This window comes from Ceratotherium simum, chromosome 20 (assembly GCF_057802395.1).
Source record: "Ceratotherium simum simum isolate JZ-2026a chromosome 20, ASM5780239v1, whole genome shotgun sequence".
Taxonomy (NCBI): Eukaryota; Metazoa; Chordata; class Mammalia; order Perissodactyla; family Rhinocerotidae; genus Ceratotherium; species Ceratotherium simum.
This window is the reverse complement of record NC_141919.1, coordinates 54,981,358-54,995,710: the sequence shown is the minus strand read 5'-3', so window position 1 is coordinate 54,995,710 and position 14,353 is coordinate 54,981,358. Positions and strand designations below refer to the sequence as shown.

General features: G+C 37.5%; 1 protein-coding gene across 3 annotated transcripts in view; it reads left to right on the top strand.

The window, feature by feature from the left end:
- The window catches only part of PTPDC1 (protein tyrosine phosphatase domain containing 1), a 68,253-nt gene that overhangs the window by 30,295 nt on the left and 23,605 nt on the right, over positions 1–14,353 (top strand). Inside the window, exon 3 of one of the 3 annotated variants that reach the window (XM_004442735.3) lies at positions 2,800–2,830. The exons of the other annotated variants lie outside the window; for them this stretch is intronic. Coding sequence (XP_004442792.2) covers positions 2,800–2,830 — 31 coding nt within the window. The remainder of the gene's footprint in view (positions 1–2,799; positions 2,831–14,353) is intronic. 3 annotated transcript variants of the gene reach the window in all.

Below are 14,353 nucleotides of genomic sequence, written 5' to 3'. Positions count from 1 at the left end.
AGAAGATTCCATTTACCCTTTACTCAATTTACACCAATAGTAACATCTTGCAAAACTGTAGTACTGTATCACAGCCAGGATATCGACATTATTACAGTCAAGATACAGGGCAGCTCCCATCACTACAAGGATCCCTCCTGTTGCCCTTTTATAGCGAGACTCACTTCCGCTCATGACCTGGCCCCTGATGACCACTAATTTCTTCTTCATTTCTATAATTTTGTCATTGCAAGAGTGTTATATAAATGAAATCATACAGCATGTTACCTTTACATTTGGCTGTTTTCACTTGGCAAAATTCGCTTGAATTTCATCCAGGTTGTTGCGTGTATCTACAGTGTATTTTTATTGCTGAGTAGCATTCCCTGGTATGGATGTACCACAGGGTGTTTATCCGTTGACTCATTGAAGGACATCTGAGTTGTTTCCAGTTTGGGGCTATTATGAATAAAGCTGTTCTGAAGATGCCCATACAGGTTTTTGTATGAGCATGAGTTTTCATTACTCTGTGATAAAGGCCAAAAGTCTACTTTTAGATCATATGATAGTTGCCTGTTTAGTTTTATATGAAACAGCCAAAATATTTTCCAGAATGTCTGTACCATTTTACATCCCCATCAGCAATGTATGAGTGATCAAATTTCTCTGCAGCCTCACCAGCATTAGGTGTTGTCATTATTTATTTTAGCTGTTCTAGTAGGTTTGTAGTGATATCTCATTGTGGTTGCTGAACTCACTTATTAGATATAGGAAGTTTTTGGAGATTCTTTGGGATTTTCTGTATAAACAATCACATCTACAAACAAGGAGAGTTTTATTTCTTTCATTTACAATCTATATGCCATTATTTCTTTTTCTTGCCTTATTGTAGTGGCCTAGAACTTCTACTAAGCAGAATAAGAGTCATGAGAAGAGACATCCTTGCCTTCTTTCTGATCTTAGGGAGAAAGTATTCAGTCTTTCACCTGTCAGTATGATGTTAAAAGTTTTCAGTAGATGCTCTATAACAAGTTGAATTAGTTGACTTCTATTGTTAACTTGCTGAGATTTTTTTTGTCATGAATGGGTGTTGGAATTTGTCACATGCTTTTTCTGTGTCAATGGATGTAGTCATATGATTTTTGTTCTTTAGCCTGCTGATATGGTGGATTGTATTGATTGGTTTTTGAATGTTTAACTATCCTTACATATCTGCAATAAATCCCATTTGGTAATGGTATATAATTCTTTTTATGCATTGTTGGATTTGGCTTGGTAATATTTTGTTGAGGGTTTTGTGCTTAAGTTCTGGAGAGACATTGGACTATACCTTCTTTTTTTTTTTTGGACTTTGCTTTTGGCAAAAGAGTAATCCTCGCCTCATAAAAGGGATTGGAAATGTTACCTCCTCTTCTGTTTTCTGGAAGATATTGTGTAAAATTGGCGTTCATTCTTCTTTAAATGTTTGGTAGCATTTTCCAGTGTCTCAGCAGTAGTCTTTTGCCCCAGGAGGCAGCATGTTTTTGTTCATCACACAGTATTTTCCAGTAATATCCATCACTTTTCTGCCCTGGGTGAGCAGCTTGCATTAGTCCTTCAAGTATCCCCCAGATAGGTCAGGACAAACACACACAATAATTTGCCAACAAGGTCTACTCTGCTTCCCCTGGAACCAGGGTCCCACACTGGGAATATTGGGCTACCGTTTTCAGGACTGCCTCCAAGCTGGGGAGAGGGTGGGGCAAGGACAAATAAAAATATCACAGAGCTTTCCTACCATTTTTAAGTTGCCTTTTTCTTGATTCAGCATTTGCTTGGTTGCTGTACATCTTTGAATATTTCCTAGAGATCTGACAGAGTTGGTTCTGACAGCCTCTGCTTGTATTTTGATGTTTCTGTGGTGGGATAAGTGTTTGGAGCTGCCTCCTCCTGTGTTTGTTGATATCACTCCTATCTTTTATTCTTGAAGAATATTTTTGCCTGATATAAAATTTGCATTTGACAGTCATTTTCTCTCAAAAAGCTTGAAAAATGTTGTGCCACTTCCTTCTAGCCTTAATTCTTCTACGTGAGAAATCTATTGTCATTCAGATTGGTCTACCTATAAATGTATTATTTCTCTTTGGTTGCTTTTAAGATTTTTTGTCTTTCGTTTTCAGAAGTTTTATTGTAATCAGTCTTGGCATGGATTTCTTTGGAACCTATTTAAGGTTCATTTAGCTTCTTGATCATGTAGATTTAAGCCTTTCTTCAAATTTGGGAGATTTTCAGCCATTATTTCTTTGAATATTTTTTCAGTCCTGCTCTCTTTCTGCTCTCCCTGTGGGACTCAATGATATGAATGTTAGCTCTTTTGTTAATATCCTACAGGCGACTGAGAATCTGTTCATTTTTATTAGTCTCTTTTCTCTCTGTTGTTCAGATTGTATAATTTTTGTTGATCTGTCCTCAAGGTCAATAATGATATTCTGTCATCTCCACTATACTATTGAGTCCATCCAGAGAGTTTTAAAATTTTGGTTATGTATTTTTCAGTTCTGTAATTTCTATTTGGTTCTTTTTTAATAACCTCTACTTTTGTGCTGAGAATTTCTATTTATACATTTGTTTAAGAGATTTATAATTACTTGTTGTATTATTTTTAGGATAGCTTCTTTAAAATCCTTATTAGGTAACTTCAACATATCATTTATCTCCATTTTGATGTCTCTTGATTGTCTCTTCTCATTTGAGTTGTGATTTTCTTGGGTCTTGATATAAGTGATTTTTGATTGTATTGTAGACATTTTGGATCCTATTTTTTCTTATTTTAGTAGGTGTTCTCCCTGTTGAAGTGTAGCTCGAGAACCAGGTGGGTGTGTATGCTCAGCTTCCTGTTCAGCCTTGTTGACACCATCCCAATAAAAGTGGAGCACTTAGGAGTGACGTCAGCATCATGGCAGAGTGAGCTTTCCCTGTAGACTCTCCTCCACAAGATATAACAAAAAGGACATTCATAATACCAACAGAGAACATTCACACAACACAAAAGACGTCTGAGAGACCCACAAAGCCTTACATCTGAAGGTGGAGGTGTGGGAACCCCTGGAGGAAGTGGAAGGAGCTAAGGAGAACTCTTCTTCCACAATGACAGCAACCCTGGGACAGGGTCCACGTGGCTTTCAGAGAGGTGGGTAGGGGCGACCCTCTATGGGAAAATGTCGCTCTCCAAGTTCTCTCACAGCCTGTGGGAAATTCCCAAATGGAGGGGACTGAACTGTTGCTGGGGTATCTTCATCAAGCTAGCACCCCAGGAGAACAGATAGCGAGGAAAGAGAGAGAAGCCCCCGGGATCAGGCAGGTGAGAGAAAGAGCCTCTCCCTCCGCCTGGTGTTCCAGCACAGCGGGTTGGCCAGAGGGCCCGCAGATCACAGCAGGCTCAGAATACATAGCTCTTGACCCACACCCACTGGCAGCAGGTGGAAGCTGAGACCACGTATTTTCAGCATGAGGAAAAATAAGCCCACACCCTCAAGTAGTATGCAAAAATATATTAAATCTCCAGACTAGAACGAAAATGACAAGCACCCAGAAAGCAATCCTGAAGGCACAGAAGTTTATAACATAAACGAAAGAGAATTCAAAATAGCTATCATAAAAAAGCTCAATGAATTACAAGAAAATACAGATAGACAGTTCAATGAAATCAGGAACTTCTTCACAAAAGAGCTTGAAACTATAAAGAAGAACCAATCAGAAATGTTGGAGATGAAAAACACAATGGAGGAGATAAAGAAAAATCTGGAATCTTTAAAGAACAGAGCTGACAACATAGAGGAAAGAATTAGCAATATTGAGGATAGGAATGCAAAAATGCTCCAGAAGGAGGAGGAGAGAGAACTAAGACTAAAAAGAAATGAAGAAATTCTCTGAGAAATATCTGACTCACTTAGGAAATGCAACATAAGGATTACAAGTATTCCAGAGGGAGAAGAGAGGGAAAAAGGAGCAGAGAGCTTGTTCAAAGAAATAATAGCTGAGAACTTCCCAAACCTAGGGAAGGAGCTGGAAACACAAGTGAAAGAAGTCAGTAGATCTCCTAAATATATCAACATAAAAAGCCCTCTCCAAGGCATATAGTAGTAAATGGGGCTAAAGTCAATGAGAAAGAAAAATATTAAGGACAAGACAAAAAAAAAAATAACGTACAAAGGAATTCCTATCTGGCTCTCAGCTGATTTCTTGGCAGAAACTTTATAGGCTAGGATAGAGTGGAATGATATATTCAAAAATCTGAAAGACAAAAACTTTCAGCTAAGAATACTCTCTTCAGCAAAAATATCCTTCAGATGTGATGGAGAAATAACATCTTTCCCAGAAAAACAAAAGCTAAGGGAGTTCATGGCCACAAGACCCCCACTATGAGAAATGCTCAAGAAGGCCCTCATGCCTGGAAAAAAAAAAAAAGAGAGAAAGGGGATACAAAGTTTTGAGCAAGGAGACAAATAGGTAGACAAAGTGAGAAAAATTGCAGCTCTCTATCGGAATAGGTTAGCAAACACTTAATTATAACATCAAAGATTAAGGGATGGAAAACACCAAAAATAAATATACCCTCATCACTTTAAACACAAACTCACAACACAAGATGGAATAAGTTGTGACAATAATAACTTAGAAGGGGAAGAGGAAAGGGATGGATTTGAATTAGTCTAAGGAAATAAGAGACCATCAGAAAAGGGACTATCTCATCTATGAGATTCTTTATACAAATCTCATGGTAACCACTAAACAAATAATCAAAACAGAAACACATAGGATAAAGAGAAAGCTAAGAACCATCATATAGAACTACCAAACTGAATTGGTAGTCTGAAACACATGGGATTAGAAGCAAAGGAAATGCAAAAGAACCGGAAAATGAGCGCTAAAATAGCAACGTTAAGCCTCATATATCAATAATCACTCTAAATGTAAATGGATTGAATTCTCCAATCAAAAGTGGCGGGATGGATTATAAAACAAGATTCAACAATATGCTGCTTCCAGGACAGACATCTCAGCTCTAAAGACAAACACAGGCTCAGAGTGAAAGGATGGAAGGCAATACTCCAAGCTAATGGCAAACAAAAGAAAGCATGTGTTGCCATACTTGTATCAGACAAAACAGACTTCAACATAAAACAGGTAATGAGAGACAAAGAAGGGCAGTATATAATGACAAAAGGGACACTCTACCAAGAAGACATATCACTTATAAATATATATGCACCCAACACAGGAGCACCAAAGGACATAAAGCAACTATTAACAAACGTAAAAGGAGATATTAACAACAATGCAATAATAGTAGGGGATCTTAACACCCCACTTACATTAGTGGATAGATCATCTAGACAGAAAGTCAATAAGGAAATAGTGGACTTAAATGAAAAACTGGATGAGATGGACCTAGTAGATATATATAGAGCACTCCATCCAAACACAGCAGATTACACATTCTTCGCAAGCACGCATGGAACATTCTCAAGGATAGACTATATATTGGTAAACAAGGCATGCCTCTATAAATTTAAGAAGATTGAAATCATAACAAGCATCTTCTCCTATGAAATTAGAAATCAACTACAAGAAAAAAACTGGGAAAGTGACAAAGATGTGGAGACTAAACAACATGCAACTGAACAACCAGTGGATCATTGAAGAAATTAAAGGAGAAATCAAAAAATATCTGGAGCCAAATGAAAATGAAAATACACCATACCAACTCACATGTGATACAGCAAAAGCAGTCCTGAGAGAAAATTAATAGCACTACAGGCCCAACTTAACAAACAAGAAAAATCCCAAATAAGCAACCTTAAATCACACCTAACAGAATTAGAAAAAGAAGAATGAACAAAGCCCAAAGTCAGCAGAAGGAGGGAAATAATAAAAATTACAGCAGAAATAAATGGAATTTAAACAAACAAAAAAAACAGTAGAAAGGATCAATGAAACAAAGAGCTGGTTTTTTGAGAAGATAAACAAAATTGACAAACCCTTAGCCAGACCCACTAAGAAAAAGAGAGAAGGCTCAAATCAATAAAATTAGAAATGAAAGAGGAGAAATTACAATGGATACCACAGAAATACAATGGATTATAAGCGAATACTATGAAAAACTATATGCCAACAAATTGGACAATCCAGAAGAAATGGATAAACTCTTAGACTCATACAACCTCCCAAACTGAATCAAGGAGAAATAGAGAATCTGAATAGACTAATCACAAGTAAAGAGATTGAAACAGTAATCAAAAACCTCCCCAAATATAAAAGTTCAGGACCAGGTGGCTTCTCTGGAGAATTTTACCAAACATTCAAAGAAGATTTAATACCTGTCTTTCTCAAACTATTCCAAAAAATTGAGGAAGATGGAACACTTCCTAACACATTCTACGATGCCACCATCACCCTGATACCAAAGCCAGTCAAGGACAATACAAAGAAGGAAGATTACAGGCCAGTATTGCTGATAAACATAGATGCAAAAATCCTTAACAAAAAATTGGCAAACCAAATACAGCAATACATTAAAAAGATCATACACCATGATGAAGTGGGATTTATACCAGAGACACAGGGATTGTTCAACATCCACAGATCAATCAGTGTGATACACCACATTAACAAAACGAGGAATAAAAACCACATGATCATCTCAATAGACGCAGAGGAAGCATTTGACAAGATCCAACAACCATTTCTGGTAAAAGCTCTCAACAAAATGGGTATAGAAGGAAAGTACCTCAACATAATAAAGGCCATGTATGACAAACCCACAGCCAACATCACACTCAATGGGGAAAAACTGAAAGCCATTCCTCTGAGAACAGGGACAAGACAAGGGTGCCCACCCTGGCCACTCTGATTCAACATAGTACTGGAGGTTCTGGCCACAGCAATAGGCAAGAAAAGGAATAAAAGGAATCTGAACAGGCAACAAAGAAATGAAACTCACGCTGTTTGCAGACGACATGATTTTATATAGAGAAAATCCTACAGAATCCATTGGAAATCTATTAGAAATAATCAACAACTACAGCAAAGTTACAGGGTACAAAATCAACTTACAAAAATCTGTTGCACTTCTGCATTCTAATAACGAACTAACAGAAAGAGAACTCAAGAAGACAGTCCCATTTACAGTCGCAACAAAAAGAATAAAATAATCTAGGAATAAATTTAACCAAGGAGATTAAAGACCTATACAATGAAAACTGTAAGACATTATTGAAAGAAATCGATGATGACATAAATGGAAAGCTATCCCATGCACATGGATTGGAAGAATAAACATAGTTTAAATGTCCATACTGCCTAAAGCAATCTACGGATTCAGTGCAATCCCAATCAGAATCCCAATGACATTCTTCACAGAAATAGAACAAAGAATCCTAAAATTCATATGGGGCAACAAAAGACCCCGAATAGCTAACACAATCCTGAAACAAAAGAACAAAGCTGGAGACATCACAATCCCTGACCTCAAAATATACTACAAAGCTACAGTAGTCAAAACAGCATGGTACTGGCACAAAAACAGACACACAGATCAGTGGAATAGAATTGAAAGCCCAGAAATAAAACCCCACATATACGGACAGCTAATCTTCAACAGAGGAGCTAAGAACATACGATGGAGAAAGGAAAGTCTCTTTAATAAATGGTTCTGGGAAAATTGGATAGCCACATGCAAAAGAATGCAAGTAGACCATTTTCTTTCACCATACACAAAAATTAACTCCAAGCCGATCAAAGACTTGAAGGTAAGACCTGAAACTGTAAAACTGGAAGAAAATATAGGCAGTACCCTCAGACATTGGTCATAGAGGGATCTTTTTGAATTCCGTGTCTACTCAGACAAGGGAAACAAAAGTAAAATAATCAAGTGGGACTTCATCAGACTAAAGAGCTTCTGCGAGGCAAGTGAAACTTGGATCAAAGTGAAGACAACCCACCAGCTAGGAGAAAATATTTGCAAATCATATATCTGACAAGGAGTTAATCTCCATAATATTACACACACAATTGAACAACAAAAAAAACAACCCGATCAAAAAATGGGCAGAGGATATGAACATTTTTCCAGGGAAGATATACAGATGGCCAGTAGGCACATGAAAAGATGTTCAGCATCACTAATCATCAGGGAAATGCAAATCAAAACTACACTAAGATATCACCTTACACCTGTTAGAATGGCTTTGATCACCAAGACAAAAAATAACAAATGTTGGAGAGGTTGTGGAGAAACAGGAACCCTCATTCACTGCTGGTGAGAATGCTAACTGGTGCAGCCTCTATGGAAAACAGTATGGCGATTCCTCAAAAAATTAAATATAGAAATACTTTATGATCCAGCTATCCCACTACTGTGTATTTATGCCAAGAACCTGAAATCCACTATCCAAAGAGGCATATGCACCCCTATGTTCATTGCATCATTATTCACTATAGCCAAGAAGTGGAAGCAACCTGAGTGTCCCTCGACTGGTGACTGGATAAAGAAGATGTGGTATATATATATACAATGGAATACTACTCAGCCATAAAAAAAAGACAAAATCGTCCAATTTGCAACAACACGGATGGACCTGGAGGGTATAATGTTAAGCAAAATAAGCCAGACAGAGGAAGACAAACACCATATGATTTCACTCATATGTGGAAGATTAACACATGGACAGAGAGAACAGTTTGGTGGTTATCAGGGGGAAGGAGGTTGGGAGGTGGCACAAGAGGTGAAGGGACACATTTATATGGTGACTGAAAAACAATGTACAACTGGAATTTCAAAAAAAAAAAGTGGAGCACTTACTTTCACTGCCTCCTTGCGGATGACTGAGGTGGAGTTTCAGCTCCCCCATCAGCTCCCTTGACACCTTTGCAGCAAAAATGGGGTGCTGCCCTGCACTGTCATGTTACCTGTGAGTAGGGGTGTAAGATCGGCTCCTAGGGGAGAATAAGGGATGATCAGCTCCCTCCTGGGCCCCACTGCCATCTGGGAAGGGGAAGTGAAGGGTGATTCATCCCATTTTGTTGCTGTAGGGTACAGCTGAACCTCATTTCCCTGCAGGGCCCTGTGAACATCAAGGAAAGGGGACGTGGGGAGCGTAGTGCCAACTATCCCACCTCCCACCATTTCTTTCTTCCTTGTGGGGACCAGGTGGGGTTGGAGGCTCAGCTCCCTACTGGGTCCCAGTGACACAAGGATTGGGGAAAGGGAGTGTCTGCTACCCTGCTTCACTGCCTCATTCTGCCTTGTTAATGGCAGGTGGAATTGGAGGCTCAGCTCCTCACTGGGCCCCACTGGGGGGAAGACAGGAGTGCCAACTAGCCTGCTTCACACCACATTTTTTTATATGTTGATCAGTTGATGGACATTTGTGTTGTTTGCACTTTTTGGCTATTATGGGTAACACAGTAGTCCCCCCTCATTCATGGGAGATACGTTCGAAGACCCCCAGCAGATGCCTGAAACTGCGGATAGTACCAAACCGTATATGTACTGTGCTTTTTCCTATACATACACATCTATGATAAAGTTTAATTTATAAATTAGGCACAGTAAGAGATTAACAACAATAATAATAAAACAGAACAATTATAACAATATACTGTAATAAAAGTTATGTAAACGTGGTCTCTCTGTCTCAAAATACCTTATTGTATTATACTCACCCTTCTTCTTGTGATGATGTGAAATGATACAGTGCCTACACAATGAGATGAAGTGAGACAAATGACGTAGGCATTATGATGTAGCGAATTTTCCATTTAATATTTTCAAACTGCAGCTGACCATGGGTAACTGAAACCGCAGAAAGCAAAACCGCAGATAAGGGGGGACTACTACTGCTTTGAATATGTGTGTACAAGTTTTTGTGTAGACATGTTTTCATTTTTCTTGAGTATGTACCGAAGAGTAGAATTTTGGGGTCATATGCTAACTCTGTTTATTCATTTGAGGAACTGCCAGATTGTTTCCCAGAGTGGTTTTACCATTTTACATTCCCACCAGCAGTTTATGAGGGCTCTCATTTCTTCACATCCTTGTCAACACTTGTTATTATCTGACATTTTGATCATAGTCATCCTAGTGGGTATGAGGTGGTATTTCATTGTGGTTTTGATTTGCATTTCCCTAATAACTAGTGATGCTGAGCATCTTTTAATATGCTTGTTGGCCATTTCTATATCTTCTTGGGAGAAATGCCCATTCAAATCTCTTGCCCATTTTTTTTATTGTTGAGATAAAATTCACATACCGTAAAATTTACCCTTTTAAAATATTCAGTGGTTTTTAGTGTATGTACAAGGCTGTGCAATTATCAACACTATCTAAATCCAGAACATTTTCATCAGATCAAAAATAAATCCTATACCAATTTGCAGTCAATCCCCATTCCACCTTCTCCCTAGTCCCTGGAAACCACTAATCTACTTTCTGTCCCTATGGATTTGCCTATTCAGGACGTTTCCTATAAATGGAGTAATACAACGTGTGATGTTTTGTGTTTGCCTTCTTTCACTTAGCATGTTTTATTTTCAAGGTTCATCCTTGTTGTAGCATGTATCAGTACTTCATCCTTTTTATTGCTGAATAATATTCCATTGTATGGATATACCACACTTTGTTTATCCATTCGGGTTGAGGGACGTTTGGGTTGTTTCTGCTTTTGGCTATATAAATAATGCTCTTATGAATTTTTGTGTACCTGTTTTTGTGTGGACATATATTTAATTGCTCTTGGGTCTATACCTAGGAGTGAAATTGCTGGATCACATGGTGACTCCATGTTTAACATTTTGAGGAACTGCCAAACTGTGGTTTTGATTTGCATTTCCCTGCTGACTAATAATATTGAACATCTTTTCATGCTTATTGCTGTTTGTATATCTGGAGAGAAATGCCTTTTCAAGTCCTTTGCTCATTTTTTAATTGGGTTATTTGTCTTTTTATTGTTGAGTTGTAAGAGTTCTTTTTATACTCTGGATACTAGTTTGTTATATTCACTTTTTTTTTTTGCTCTTTCTGGTTTTCTTCATTTGTTCTTGTGGAATTATCTTGTGAATTATCATCTTGTGTCATATCCTTACTGTAATACAACTCTTCCCCTCCCACACTCCTTTGTGCTGTTATTGTTACATATATTACATTTATATATATATATAGGCCCAACAATATAAATTATATATGTATTGTTTTGTACAATCCTTTTTAAATTACATAATAGAAGGAGAAGAAAAATACATTTTTAGTCTTATATTGTTATGTAATTACACTCTTTTATATTATACTCTTTTGTAATTTACCAGTATCCTTTCTTTTTTCATGTGGATTCATGTTAACATCTTAGGTCACTTGCTTTCAACCTAAAGAACTTCCTTTAATATTTCTTGTAAGCTGGATCTGCTAGCAAGAAATTCTCTGGGGTTTTTTGTTTATCTAGGAATGCCTTTATTTCCTTTTCTGTTTTGAAAGATAATCTTGCTGGATTAAGATTTTTGGTTGACAATATTTAATTTTCAGTACTTTGAATATGTCGTCCCTTTGCTTTTTGGTCTCCATAGTTTCTGATAAGAAATCAGCTATAAATCTTATTGAGATTCCCTCGTATGTGAGGAATCATTTTTCTTTTTGTGTTTTTGGCTTTCAGTGTTTTTACTGTGACCTATCTTGGTGTGGATCTCTTTCTGTTTGTCCTACTTGGAGTTTGTTGAACTTCTTGGATGTGTAGATTAATGTTTTTCATCAAATATGAGAAGTTTTAAGCCATTATTTCTTCTAACATTTTTTTCTGCTCTTTTCTCACCTCTCCTTCTGGTACATCCATTATGTATATGTTGGAACTTTTAGTGGTGTCCCACATTTCTCTGTATCTCTGTTGATTTTTCTTCGTTCCTTATTCTCTCTGTTCTTCCAAGTGCATAATCTCCATCAGTCTGTCTTCCAGTTATCTAATTCTTTCTTCTGCCACATCAAATCTTCTGGTAATCCCCTCTAGTGAATTTTTATTATTTTTGTACTTTTCACCTTCTGAATTTCCATTTGTTTCTTTTTTATAATTTCTGTCTCTTTATTTGATGAGACGTCATCACAGCTTCCTTTAATTCTTTAAGCATGGTTTCCTTTAATTCTTTGAACATATTTATAATGGCCGCTTTGAAGTCTATCTGTAAATCTGCTATCTGGGCCCTCTCACAGAAAGTCCTAATGACATCTCTAGATGCTGATTCTCCTCTCCCTTTTCCAGGCTTGTTTTGTTGTTTTTGCTTGTCTATTTGTTTGGAGACTTGACTAGACATTTTAGTCAAGTCTGTTTTCTCCACAGTCTAAAGCTTAGGCATGCAAACACAGTCACCCTGGGAGGACAGTGGTTGTGGCAAGGCTGTCTTGCTCTCTCTCTCTCTCTCACTAATCTTTCTGTTAAGCTGTCTCCCTCAATTGTTATTACATCCAGCTGTTAGGTTCCACTAATTGCCTGCTGGTCACCCTATTGTTTTTTACAAAGCCCTGGAGCATATATTGCTCTGTAGTTTGATCCAGTTAAGTTCTGATAATTTTTGAGGCCAGTCTTTGAAGTTTGTTCCTACCCTATGAGGGATCTTCTTAGTTGTCTCTTTCTCTGGTTCTTTCTGGTAAGCTAGCTGATTTACAGTTTAGTTTGTTGCTTTCATGAATCTGCCAGCTTCCTCTTAATTGCTTAACACCAAAGCCTTCATTGTTTTTGAGAACACTGTTAGGCTTGAACTTTCCCACACTGTGTTTCAAATAAAGACAGTTTCTTTGGGAAGAGCTTCAGAGTTCTCTGTTTTTAAGGTCAGCCTTTTCCCTCTGGGCAGAATCTCCAAGGCATGGCTCTGGAGCTTGGGACAAGGACAGCAGCCCCCTTCTCTAAGTGATACTTCTACTGTGCAAGCTGAGTGGGGTGGTAGCTTCTGGTCTTCTTGGCTTGCCTTTATCAGCGTGGAACCTCTGATGTATAAACGAGGTGGAGTGAGGGCAATCAGGGCCCCAGTATTCTCAGCTTGCCTCACTGAAAACTACAAAACATTGCTGAAAGAAATTAAAGAATATCAAAATAAATGGAAAGACATCTTGCATTCAAGGATTGGAAGACTTTATTGTGAAGATGTCAGTACAACCCAACAGGATCTACAGATTCAATGGAATCCCCATCAAAATCCCAATGACTTTTTTTGCAGAAGTAGAAAAATCCACCCAATTCATGTGGAACCCTGAAGGACCCCCAGATAGCCCAAATAATCTTGAAAAAGAAGAGCAAAGTTGGAGGACTTGCTTCCTGATTTCAAACTTACTACAAAGCTACAGTAATCAAAACAGCATGGTACTGGCATAAAGACAGACATATAAACCAATGGAATAGAATAGAGATCCCAGAAAAAAACCCTTGCATATATAGTCAAATGATTTTTGACCAGGATGCCAAGACTATTCAATGGGGGAAAGACAATCTTTTCATCAGTTGGTGGTGGGAAAACTGGGTGTGCATATGCAAAAGAATGATGTTGGACCCTTACCTTATGCCATATACAAAAATTAAAATGGATCTAAAACCTAAACATAAGAGCTAAAAGTATAAAACTCTTAGAACATAGGGGAAAAGCTTCATAGCATTGGATTTGGCAGTGATTTCTTGGATTGACACCAAAAGCACAGACAACAAAAGAAAAACTAGATAAATTGGACTTCATCAAAGTTTAAAACTTTTGTGCATAAAATGACAATATCAACAGAATGAAAAGTCAACCTACAGAGTAGGAAAAACTATTTGCAATCATATATCTAATAAGGGACTAATATCCAGATTATACATAGAACTCCTAAAACTCAACAACCAAAAACAACCCAATTAAAAAATGGACAAAGGATTTAGATAGACATTTATCTAGAAAAGATACACAAATGTCCAATAAGCACATGAAAAGATGCTCAACATTATTAACCATTAGGGAAATGCAAATCAAAACCACAATGAGATACCACTGCATATGCATTAAGATGGTTATTATCAAAAAAACGGAAATAACAAGTGTTGGTGAGAATGTGGAGAAATTGGAACTCTAGTGTATTGCTGGTGGTGTAAATAGTACAGCCACTATGGAAAACACTATGGCAGTTCCCCCAAAAATTAAAAACAGAATTACCATATGATCCAGCAAATCTGCTTCTGGGTATATACTAAAAGAATTGAAAGCAAGGACTTAAGAAGATACTTGTACACTCATATTCATAGTGGTATTCGCAAGAGCCAACAGTTGGAAACAACTTGAACGACCATCAACAGATAAAGAAGCACAATGTGGCATATACATACCACAGGAT